Below are 12,314 nucleotides of genomic sequence, written 5' to 3' on the forward strand. Positions count from 1 at the left end.
AAAATATCTACAGCAGTTCTTTTTGTGGTGGCCAAGAATTGGAAATTGAGGGGATGCCTATCAATTGGGGAATGGCCAAACATGCTGTGGTATATAAATGTAATGGAATACTACTGTGCTATAAGAAATGATGAACAGGCTGACTTCAGAAAAACCTGGAAAGACTTGTGTGGTCTGATGCTGAGTGAAGTGAGCAGAACCAAGAGAACAAGGTACACAGTAACAGAATCATTGTGTGATGATCAACTTTGAGAGACTTAGCCCTTCTCAGCAATGCCAGGATCTAAGACATCTCCAAATATTTCATGATGGAAAATGCTATCCACATCCTGAGAAAGAACTATGGAGTCTGAAAGCAGATGAAAGCATACTAGTTGCTCTCTCTCTCTCTCTCTTTTTTTCTTTATCATGGTTTTTCCCTTTTTTTCTGATTATTCTTTTACAACATGACTAATGTGAAAATATGTTTAATATCATAGTATATGTATAGCCTATATCAGATTGCATATAGTCTTGGGAAGGGAGGAGGGGACAGAGGGGAGAAAATTTAGACCTCAAAATCTTACAAAAGTGAATGCTAAAAACTAAAAATAAATAAATTGTTTTTTAAAAAACTTCTAGAAAAAGAATTTTGTTCCATGTCAAATTACCATGCACAATACTCTCTAGCTCCATTTCCCCTATATAAAACTGGCATATACTACTTGACTGCCCAAGTACAAATTAGAAATTCAGAGGCTCCAAGGAGTCTGAGATTGTTTACAAAGAGTACATTCCAGGACTAGGTAGAAACTGACGCTACAGGCCGAAGGAGAACTAAAGGAGGGAGGCCCAATGATAGAGTGAAACATCAAATCTCAGTTTCTAAGGCCGAGTTACCTCTGTACTAGCCCTGGACAAATCAGGGAGTTTATTCTAGAAATTAACTTGGAATTATACCAAGAAAGTGTCAAGAATGTCCACATTCTTTGACCCAGAGATCCCGCTACTAACCACGTAATGCAAGGAGGCTAAAGATTAAAAGAAAGATCCCATAAACATCAAAATATTTACTGCGGTCCTTTTGGAGTAGCAAAAACTGGAAACACCTGCTAAACACAAATGTAGTGGAATATTCCTATACCACAAGAAACAATAACTATGGAGACTACTAGAAGAACTTTTATGAACTAACCAATGCAAAGCAAAGTTAGCAGAACCACGAAAATAAGACACATGAGGACAACAATGTAAATGCAAAGAATGAAAAACAATTCAAAACCAAATGCTACGTAATTATAATACCAAGCTTTGGCAGAGGCAGGAAACTAGAAGTATAAAACACTGAACCCTGTGGGACTTAATCGATGGGTTCATTAGTTTAGCTCTCATTAGTTTCCTTCTCTTTCTTTTTATTTTTTTTGTTATAAGTGATGGCTTTCTGGTTGGGGAAAGAAGAAAAGATACATAATGAATCAATGAAAGAATGAATGGAAAAGCATTAATTTAAGAACTTATTATGTGCCAAGCAAGATTTATGAGTTCAAACAGAAAAAGTGAGACAGCCCCTGTGTTCAAGCAGCTCACACTCTAAGGGGGAGATAACACATAAAAGAAAGAATTCTCTTTGAAGGCAGGGACTATTTTAACTCTTTTTTTTTTTTTTGGTATCCCCAGTGCTTTTGTATTTGATTGACTGATTACAGAATACTACACCTAACATCAGACTTCGTGGATGTGTTGGCTACTTATATGGAACTTTTTTTTTCCCCTTTTCTTTCTTTTTTTTTATTCTTTATTATAAGAGATGCTTCTCTGAGTGGAGAAGAAGGGAGAAATACAGTAGGAAATCTAAGTGATATAAAAACAGGATATCAATAGAGAAAAAATTTTAAAGAGAGAAAAAAAAGTTCAATAAAACTAATCAAACACATCCACCAAGTCTGGAAGTCTCTGCAATATTCTACACTAGTTGTTTCTGCAAAGAAGAGGAAGAGGTACATATTCTCTTTTCTCCTTTGGAGCCAAGTTTTGCCATTATAATTAGGTAGCATTAAGTTTCCATTTTTTTTGTTCTTTCAAATTATACTTTTGTAGACATTGTTTCTTGGTTCTGCTCACTTCATTTTTCATCAGTTCATATATGTCTTCCCATGTTTCTCTGTATTCTTCATATTCATAATTTTTTAAAAATGGATTGACATTTTATTTTTATAACACCTAAAATTCCCACTACATTTATTCCCTTACCCCTTCCTAGAGATCCATCTCTTACAGGAAAGTAAAAAGAGAAAGAAAAAAGTTCCACAAAACTAGTGAAAAAAAAGTTTGACACTATATGCAGTAGTCCACAATCAATCATTCAATTAGAAAAAATTTATTAATAACTTCCTAAGTGCCAGGCACTATAAAAAGTGCTCGGGATAGAAAGGTAAGAACAGTTGTTGCCCTTAAGGAGCTCACAGACTAATGGGGGAAAGATGGTATATAATACACTAGGTGTAGACAGAGTAGCTGGGAGATAATCTCAGAGAGAAGGCACTAAAGGCTAGAGGGATCAGGACGGGTTTCTAACAGATGGTGGAATTTGAGTTGGGACTTGAAGGAAGCCAGGAAACAAAGAGGTGGAAGTGAGGATCACTTGACGTGGGAGACAGTCAATGCAACAGCACAGAGAGAAGACAGGAAGTGCTGCATTCAAAGAACAGTAAAGAGACCAGTTTTGATCATGGAGTAGGTGAAGGGGAGTAAAGAGTAAGAAGAATTTTAAATGCCAAAAGATTTTATATTTGATCCTAGAAAAGGGAGCCACTGAAGTCTACTGAGTAAGGATGATAATATGATCAGACCTATGCTTTACCAAAATCAATTTGGCAGCAGAAGAAAGGACAGTTTGAAGTGGGGTAAGGCCTGAAGCAGAGAGACAAATTAGAAAGCTACTGTAACACTCCGGGCAAGAGGGTATTGAAGGCCCGAACTAGGGTGGAGGCTATGTGAGTGAGAGAAGGGGATGAATAGGAGAGATGTTATTCAAGTAGAAATGACAATATTTGGTCATTGATTTGATGTGTTGGCAACTCAGAGTAAGGATTCAAGAATAACACCAAGGCTGCAGGCTTGGGTGAATGGGAGGACAGGAGTGCCCTTAACAGTAATGAGGAAGTTGGGAAGAGGGGAGGTTTGGGGGTAGGGGGAAGGGAGATATAATGAGTCAGTTTGGGACATAATGAGTTTAAGAGGGCTACAGGCCATCCAGTTCAAGATGTCCAAAAGGCAGCTGGTAATTCAAGAATCAAGTACCTCAAGAGAGAGACTAAGACTGGATACATACATCTGAGAATCATCTGCATAGAGATAAAATTTAAACCAATGGGAACTGGTGTGATCACCAAGTGAGAGAATACAGAGGAAAAAGAGAAGAGTGCTCAGACTTGGGGGACACCCATGGTTAGTGGACATCACACAGATAAAAAAGCAGCAAAGGAACAGTTAAACAAGTAGGATGAGAACCAGGAGAGAACAGTGTCACAAAAACCTAGAGAGAAGAAAAAATCCAAAAGAGGGTGATCAGTGGTATTATAAGCGCAGAGAAGTGAAGAATGATAAGGATTGATAAAAGATCACTAGGTATGGCAACTAAATGATCCCCAGTAATGTTGGAGAGAGCAGTTTTAGCTGAATAATGAGATTGGAAGCAAGATTACAAAGGGTTTAGCAGAAGGTGAGGGAAGCGGAGACAACTAGTGTAGACTTCCTTCTCAAGGAGTGTAGCTGAGAAGGGGAAGCTATAGAGTGATAGCTGGTGGGGACCGTAGAATCAAGTCGGGGTTTTTAAGGATAGAGAAGTGGGCATGTTTGTAAACATCAAGGAAGGAATGGGAAGACAGGACAAGACTGAAGAGAGAATGGAAATGACAATGTGGGCAAATTGTTGGAAAAGACAGGATGGATGGGATCAAGGATGCATGCAGAATGCTCTTGATAAGGAAAGGAGTCATCTTTTTATATATGACTATAGAGAAAGAGAAGATAGTTGGAGAAGATGTCTGAGCAATGCGATATGGGGAAAGGAAGAAAAAGAATGTCTTACGAAGTGGCATCAATTTTTTGTGTGTGTGTGAAGTATGAGTCAAGGGCCTCAGCAAAGAGGTTGAGGGGAGAGGGAACCATGGAAGGCCTGAGAAAGGAGATTTTGGAAAGCTGCTTCAGAAAGTGAGCTAGTGAACTGATGTGGGAAGAGTATAACGATTATCTTGCTATAGGGAAGGTCCAGCTGAAATCTCAGCTCAGATAACATAAATTTGAGGTGGACCCAAACATAAGCATGACCCCTCACTTCTACAAAGAAAGTGGAGGGAAGTGTCTTCTTATATCTTTTTTTTTAATTATTATTATTGTTACAAAGGATAGCTTTCTGGGGAAAGGATGGAGGAATAGATATATTTGACAATCAAGGTGATTTAAAAACAAACAACAAAACAAAAACAAATACACATTTTTTAAATATGGAAGATGGTCAAGATGATCTAAGGCAGGGTTGGGCATAACCATGTCACCCCCACCCTACGAAATAAACTCTAATGGCTCCCTATTACCTCCAGAATCAAATATAAAATCCTACTTGACTTTTAAAGACTCTCCTAACCAGTTCACTTCCTACCTTCCTAGTCCTATATTCTAGTCCTTTCCACATACTCCATGATCCAGCTATACTGGCCTAATTACTGTCCCTAACATGCAACACTTCAACTCTAGACTCCATGTCCTGTCATGGGCTGTCCAACATGCCTGGAATGCTCTCCCTCCTCAATTCTGCCCTCTTGGCTTTCCTGGCTTCCTTTAACACACAGCTTAGAGTCCACCTTCTCCGGGAGGCTTTTCCTGGTCTCCCCCATTACTAGTGCCATGAGACTGCCTTCCATTTATACATCTATATACATCTGTATACATGCTATATGTATAGTTATTTGTGTGTTGTCTCTCCTGAGTCCCCAGAGTGCAGGGACCCTTTTTGGGGGGGGAGTGGGCGGGGTAGAGGAGCTTTCTTTGTTAACCCTAGGAGTTAGCATAGTAACTCAATAAATGCTTTTCAGACACCATACTTGTTCTTAGACTCAGCTCCCTATAGACATTTAAGGAGGGGAAGGTGGGGTAGATCTAGAATTTCACCGGTGTGGGTCCTTCCTCTGATGTAGCTGACAACCTCTTCATGCCTTAATAGGGGCTTTCAAGAGCTCTCAGGACCAGTGAAATTCATCACCCAGTGGTCAGCCCTTCCAGAAATGAACTAGGCGGTTCCTTGGACAATAAACAGTCTATCATTAGGCACAAATCTGGAGTCTTTCTAGCTGTGGAAGGCCTGCTACAGTCTGTACTCCAATGGCATAGCTTTAGAAAACCCAGGTACACCACCACATCACAGGAGTTCACAATTTAGTGGAGGTCTGTAAGCCATAAAATACAACATAAATATAAGTTTCTATTACTATCATCATTATTACATATATTACGATTGCTAGCTTGGCTGGAGTAAACAGGAGAAGAAAAAGGGCAACTAGGATAAACGTATGTACCTTTTCTGCTTGATTTTGCTTCTGCCATCACTGTGTCCCTCTAATCTGCTGAGATCTCAGTAGAATGTCAATTTACTGACAGGGACTGTTTGATTTTTGTCTCTATCAGATTTAGCAGTGATGGCACATGGTAAGGTCTTAATAAATGCCTGCTGAGCTGAACTTCCCTCCTTTACTTCAAGACCAACTCAGTTACCTCCTACTCCATAAATAGTGCCTACCCAAGTAAGAATGGTCTGACTCTCCCAAAGTATCTTCTAGCTTCCCAACAGTTAAGTAGTCAAAGGATATGAACAGGTCTCAAGAAAACAACTGCAAGCTATAAACAAGTACTCGAACTCACTAAAACAAATGTAAATCGATACAACTTTGAGGTTTCATTCTGAAAATCAATTTGAAACTGTGCTAAGAAAGTGATGAAAATGCCCATAAGCAGGCACATATACTAAAACAGTCTATGACAGGAATGTCCCACAATGCCAAAATATTTCTTGCAGCACTTATTAGAGTGGCAAGGAACTGTAAACAATCAATTAGGGAATGGAGAAACAAATTGTGGTATGTGAATGCAATGGAATTTTATTGTACCATAAGAAAAAATAATTACGAATAAAGAGAAGCATGGGAAGACATGAACTCATGTAAAGTTAAGTAAGAGGAACCAAGAAAACAAGATATCCATTGACTCAGATAACTTAAATAGATGCAACACACGAAAAATTCCACATATTGTATAATTATAATGATCAAGCCTAGTTCCCAATGAGAGGGCAGAAAATGTACCTTCCTACCTTGTCTAAAGTGGTGGTGGGATTATAGATAATGTGAAGACCTTTTAGACTTTTTACTTAAGACACTGTGTTAGTTTTGCTGAATTGCCTCTTTTCTCTCTTTATTCTTTGTTACAAGAGATCTCTCTGGGGATGGGAGGGAGCAATAAAAACAAAAGATAACAATTAAAAATTTTAATAAAGAAAATTTCTGCTAGCACTTCTATTCATTCAGCAAATATATAGTGCTAGGTACTTACAGCTTACAGAGCCCTGCAATAGACCCCTAAGAGAGTCAAGAATAAAGCTCATTGCATTAGAAAGGTATAAAACAAAGTACTGCAAGGGGGCAGGGAGGTCATTATTTATGATAAGAGAGAGGAATCAAGGAAAGCTTCCTAATGGATAAGTTGGACTTTTTTTTTTTTGAGTAGTTGGATTTTAAAAGGATGTTTATGAAGCAGCTAGGTGGCTCATTGGATAGAGCACTGGGCTTGGAGTCTGGAAGACCTGATTCCCACCTCAGATATTTACTAGCTTTGTGCCCCTGAACAAGTCACTTAACCTGTTTGCCTTAATGCACTGGAAAAGGAAATGGCAAACCACTCTAGTACCTTTGCCAGGAAAACCCCATGAATAGTATTCATGTGATATGGTCCACAGGGTCACAAAGAATCAGGAATGACTGAACAAAATGTTTACCAACCAAAGAGGGAGAATGAAAACTTTCCAGATATCTGGACCACTACTAGTATCTTTTCTCAAGTGAAACTGCTCTCTCCACAGTCCCTAATAATCTCTGGCCTTTTCTCAATCTTTATCCTTTTTGACTTTTCTGTAGCCTTTGACATATCCCTCACATTACCTTGATACCCTCTTCTCTCTATGTTTCTGTGACAATTGTTTTCTCCTGGTTCTCTTCCTACATGTTTGACCATTCCTTCTGCCTCCTTTGTTGGATCTTCATCCAGAAGATACCTTTTAACAGTGACGGTCCCTCAAGGTTCTGTTCTGGGCGCTCTTCTCTCCTTTCTTTATGTTATTTCACTTGGTGAACTCATGAGCTCCCATAAATTCAATCATCTCTGTGCAGATGATCCTCAGATCTATTTGTCCAGCCTTAACCTCTTTCCTGACCTTCACTCTTGAATCTCCAACTACGTGTTAAACATCTCAAAACAGATATACAGTAGATACCTCAAACTCAATATGTACAAAACTGGACTTTCTTTTTCTATACCCAATATTCCCCTCTTTCTAAATTCTTTACTACTATCCAGAGTACCACCATCCAATCACTCCTGTTCAAAACTTAGGTGTCATCCACATTCTCTCACACCCCACATCCAATCAGTTGTCCTCTAATCGTATCTGCATTTAAAACATCTGTCATACATGCCCCTTTCTTCTCTGACACTTCTCCCACCATAGTGAACGCCCTCATTACCTCAAGTTTGGACTATTGCAATAGTTTTCTGGTTGGTCTCTCTTGCCTCAACTCTCTTCAAGCTACAGTCCATCCTCCAACCAGTTATCAAATTGATCTTCCTTAAGCATAAGTATGACCCTGTCACCCACCTCTATTCAATAAACTCCAGTGGCTCCCTATTACCCCCAGGATAAAATACACAATCTTTCCATTTGGCTTTTAAAGCCATTTATAACCTGGCCTCTTCCTACCTTTCTAGTCATCTAACACCTTATTCCCTTCCATGTACTCTACGATCCAGTGATACAGGCGTCCTTGCTATTCCTCATACAGGATGTCCCATCTCCAGACTGAGTATTTTCACTATCTCCCATGTCTAGAACTCTTTTCCTTTTTATTTCCTCCTCCAGACTTCCTTCAAGTTTCAGCTGAAGTCCCACCCTCTGCAAAAGGCAGTCCTCTTTAATCTTAGCACCTTACTCTAATTTATCTAGTATGTATTTCATTTGCATAAAGTTGTTGGCCTGTTGTCTTCACCATGAGACTGTGAGCGCCTTGAGAACAAGGGCTGTCTTTTACCTTTCTTTGTACCCCTGTCACATCTAGTAGGCACTGAAATAATCAGACTGATTCTGTGTCTTTTTCATTGATCCTATTTACAATTGATTAATTTTGTCCTGTAATTGCTTAAGTCATGATTCTTTGTCTCTGAAACTAGTTCAGAAATTCAGCTGTCCTGTAAGGAGTTAAGTTTAGAAATCCAGTTCTCTTGTTAATCACTGTTCTATTCTTGCATCAAGAAATCTGTTACCCTTGAAGAAGTCAGGTGGACACCAGGGAGTCTAGTCTAGCATCTTTACACCACCAAGCTATCCTTCAAGTATGTCTAGTTTGTTATCCAAAGAAGTCTGATTTGCTATCTTTATCGTTGCAGATGCAGCTGGACTCAAACAATGAACATTCTTATTCACAGGAGGGAAGGAAGGGGTTGTTGCTAGCCCTCATTCCCAATTTCCATCCAATCATGTTTTCTTCCATTTGTGATTCTAGGCTTCCTATTTTCTGTATTCTCAAAACTACAAAAGAGAACTGGCTCCCTCATTCAGGGTCTTAGCTTTCCTTAGGAAGGTGAGATCCTATTTATCAGTAAATTCTCGCTTTGCTAATAAATTCAACATACTCAGACCTTTTTGCCTCAGTTTGCCTTTATTAAATCCTATGAAGATAGCACTTAATATATTTGTTGACTTATTTTCCCTTTTCCTCACTCTCATTTTTATTATACTTATTTGTGTATACAATTATAGATTTTAAGATCTCAAAAAGCCCTGTGAGAGTATCTAATTCAACCAATTCATTTTACAGGTAAGGAAATTGAAGCCAATAAGAGTAGAGGGTATAGGATAGGACTCAGAGATAACAGATTCAGAACTAGAAGGGACCTCGGGGTCCATCTGGTCTAAGCCTCTCGTTTTAAAGATGGAGGCACTAAGGAATACAGAGATTAAGTAACTTTCCCAATAGCAGATAGTAAATTTTCAGATTTGAGTTTTGACACCAGGTCCTCTGGGTCTACAGCTTTTACAACCACCTCCAAGGAGAACTAGGTTCAAATCTAGTCCCTAAGTACTTAGGACTTATGACCTATTCAGACTTGGGCAAGTCACTTCCTATGTCTAGACTTCAGTTTCCTCATCTGAAAAATGAAGGGATAGGCATAGTAAAGATTGCTTCAAACCTCAAATAATAGGAAAAACAATGTTGAAGATGGAAAACTGCCAAAGATAAGAAAAGATATACATAGTCGATGTTGGAGAGTCTTCTAGAAAGCATACTGTTGGAGTTGCTTGGTCCAACTACTCTGGAAAACAATTTGGAATTTTAAGAAAAAATGTGAATAAAATGTTCATTACCTTTGACCCCAAAAATCCCACTGCAAAGGAGACAAAAGGGAGAAAGGTCTTTCTGTGATACTATTTTCCGTGGTCACAAAGAAACGTTGCTCATCAATAGACCAAACAAATTACAGAGCATGAATGGAATATTGCTAACTGTAAAATACAAAGAATATGTTTCAGAGATGCCTGGGAAGACTCCTCTGAACTGATGCAGGATCAAATACACAGGACAACAATAATGGCACAGGATAGAACAACAAAAAGGACACTTAGTGTCCTTTTAAGTTGATGTAATGACTGTGTCTGGCCCGGAGAAGAACTAAGAAAATGCACTTCCCTGCCCTCCATGCCGAGGGGAGGGAGGAGGGGTGCGGTTGCCGCCATGTGTCTTTTCCATGTCTTGCGGAGCAGCTTACTTTTTCCTTTCTCAATCTTTGTGAGGAAGCATAAGTAGGAGAGGAATTGGAAGTCTATTCAGAAATGAAATAAAGGGCATCAATAAAAGTTAATCTCGTGTGTGTGTGTGTGTGTGTGTGTGTGTGTGTGTGTGTGTGTGTATATGTGTGTGTGTGTGCGCGCGCGCGCGCGCGCGCAACGATCTTGGAGGTCCTTTCCAGGTCCTCTAGTCACACGGACAGCAGGGGGAGTGGGGATTCAGGGCCGGGTCGGCGGCTGCCCCTACGCTCCCCCTCCTTCCCTCCCCCCACCTCCCGTTAGAGTGTGACCTCTCCAAGGGCAGGGGCCTGCGCCCATCCATCTTTGTGCGCACCAGGGCCGGTATCCAGGCCGACACGATGGGGGTCAGAGGTCTCGGAAGCCCCCGAAGCCTCCCTGGCGGCCTGGATGCGGGGGGAGGCCCCCGGAGCCCGGACGAGGCCGGCCTTTCTCGGTCGCTCGGTGCGCTCTGTGCGCGTACGGCTAGGCATGGCGGCCGGGGGCCTCTCGGCCCGCCCCTCCCACGCCAGGGCCTGCGGGCCGGCTCTTCCAGGCCGCAGACCTCCTCCCGCCCTCCCCGCGCGCGAGGCCCCTCGTCGTGGCTGTTCCAGGCACCCGGCCCCGCCGCCCCCGCTCCTAGGGCGCCCTGGCCCCAGCCCTCGCGGCGGCGGCAACGAGGCTGCTGGGGCTGGTGGCGGCAGCGGCGCGGAGGGAGGGGCGGCGCGCGGCGCGGAACAGCCACCCCCGCCCGCCGCTCCCCGGGGCCGCGCGCCGCCCCTCCGCGCCCTGCAGCCACTGCCGCAGCCCGCGCGCCCGCCCGCCCGCCGGCCGCCGCAGTCCGGCCCGCGCCGCGCCGCTCACCTTCCAGCGCCTCGAAGATTGTCTGCGCCATCTTGGAGCCGCCGCCGCCGTCGCCGCCGAGGACTCGGGGCTAGACGAGCATTGTGGGAGCGGAGGCGGCGGCGGCGGCGGCGGCGGCGGCCGCCGGAGGACAATGGCGGCAGCTGCGGCAGCAGAGGGCAGACCGACGGCGGGCAGGAGGCTCCGGGGCTCGAAGGCGGGGCCCGCGGGCGGCAGGGGGCGCCCCCGAGACGCTGCTCCCACGGACCTGGCACCCCGCGCCCGCCGGGTCCCCCGCACGGACACTCTGCCCCCGTCCAGTTCAGTACACGCACACTCTCCCCCCCTCACACCCACCCCTCCAGCACACTCACCCACTGGGGTTCACTTCTCCATACACGTCCCTCCTTATCCCCACCTGGTCCAATACACACTTTCCCCCTGGGGTCCACCCCCCCATAATGTCCATACCCTCACACACACTCCTGTACTGCCGTCCAGCACCCCACACACTCTCCTCTAGTGGGGTCCACACATTCACACAACCACTTTGGCACATATTCCTATATCCAAATAACCTCATAGATACATGCACACACCCTTAACTAGACTACATTTCTACACCCCACCTTTGAAACATGCCTATATCCAAATGCCCCACTCTTCCCCCCCAACACGTACTCTACGCTACTAGGTTCCACCTACATTCGCCATCCTAGATACACCCATGAACACACTCCATATGCAATTGCAGCCCCATCCCTAACACACCCATATCCAGATACACTCCTTCCACAAGCCCTCTCCTCTCAAGTCCACCTCCCACATACGTGCTATCCTTATACAAACATACCACAAGCCTAACAGACACCTAGCTCTAACACACCCTATCCTACCCTTCTCTAACATGTACCATCTCTGTTACACAAACTCCTTTCTATTCATATGTTGTGCAGTCCCTAATACGTGATCCTATCCTTGCTGTATACTCCCCTCTCACATTTCCCCTGTTTCCCTCTCCTTGCACTCCTTCCTCAACGCACAGGCTCATCTCATCCCTGACACTTCCTCCATATCTCCTCCTTGCTTTTTGATCCTCTCTGCTCTGTTCCACATATCCTCTGAACTGAAACCCCATTAAAGCCAACCCCTTTCCTTGATGACTCTTAAGACAATTCTAAAATCTTCCACACACATCTGACATCCCAAACTTTAACACTTCCCCAATCATATCATCCCACTGACTTCAGATATACATACACATACATAAACATATACAAATACTTGTGTATACACACATTTATACATATGCACCCACAGATACACTCTTCCCTGAGAACCTTTCCCCTTTACACACATCTGCCTTGATATTTTGCCCACTCCTTCCAGT

At 43.0% G+C, this 12,314-nt stretch overlaps 1 protein-coding gene across 3 annotated transcripts in view; it reads right to left on the minus strand.

The window, feature by feature from the left end:
- The window catches only part of ZNF341 (zinc finger protein 341), a 37,297-nt gene extending 26,190 nt beyond the window's left edge, over window positions 1-11,107 (minus strand). Inside the window, exon 1 of one of the 3 annotated variants that reach the window (XM_020998737.2) lies at window positions 10,946-11,105. In XM_020998737.2, coding sequence (XP_020854396.1) covers window positions 10,946-10,976 — 31 coding nt within the window. In that variant the 5' untranslated portion in view covers window positions 10,977-11,105. Of the gene's footprint in view, window positions 1-10,945 lie in introns of all 3 variants that reach the window. The other 2 variants (XM_020998736.2, XM_020998739.2) reach the window with 2 other exon arrangements.
- Window positions 11,108-12,314: the final 1,207 nt, after the last annotated feature.

The sequence above is a fragment of the Phascolarctos cinereus genome, unplaced genomic scaffold (assembly GCF_003287225.1).
Source record: "Phascolarctos cinereus isolate Bilbo 61053 unplaced genomic scaffold, phaCin_HiC Scaffold_2;HRSCAF=192, whole genome shotgun sequence".
NCBI lineage: Eukaryota > Metazoa > Chordata > Mammalia > Diprotodontia > Phascolarctidae > Phascolarctos > Phascolarctos cinereus.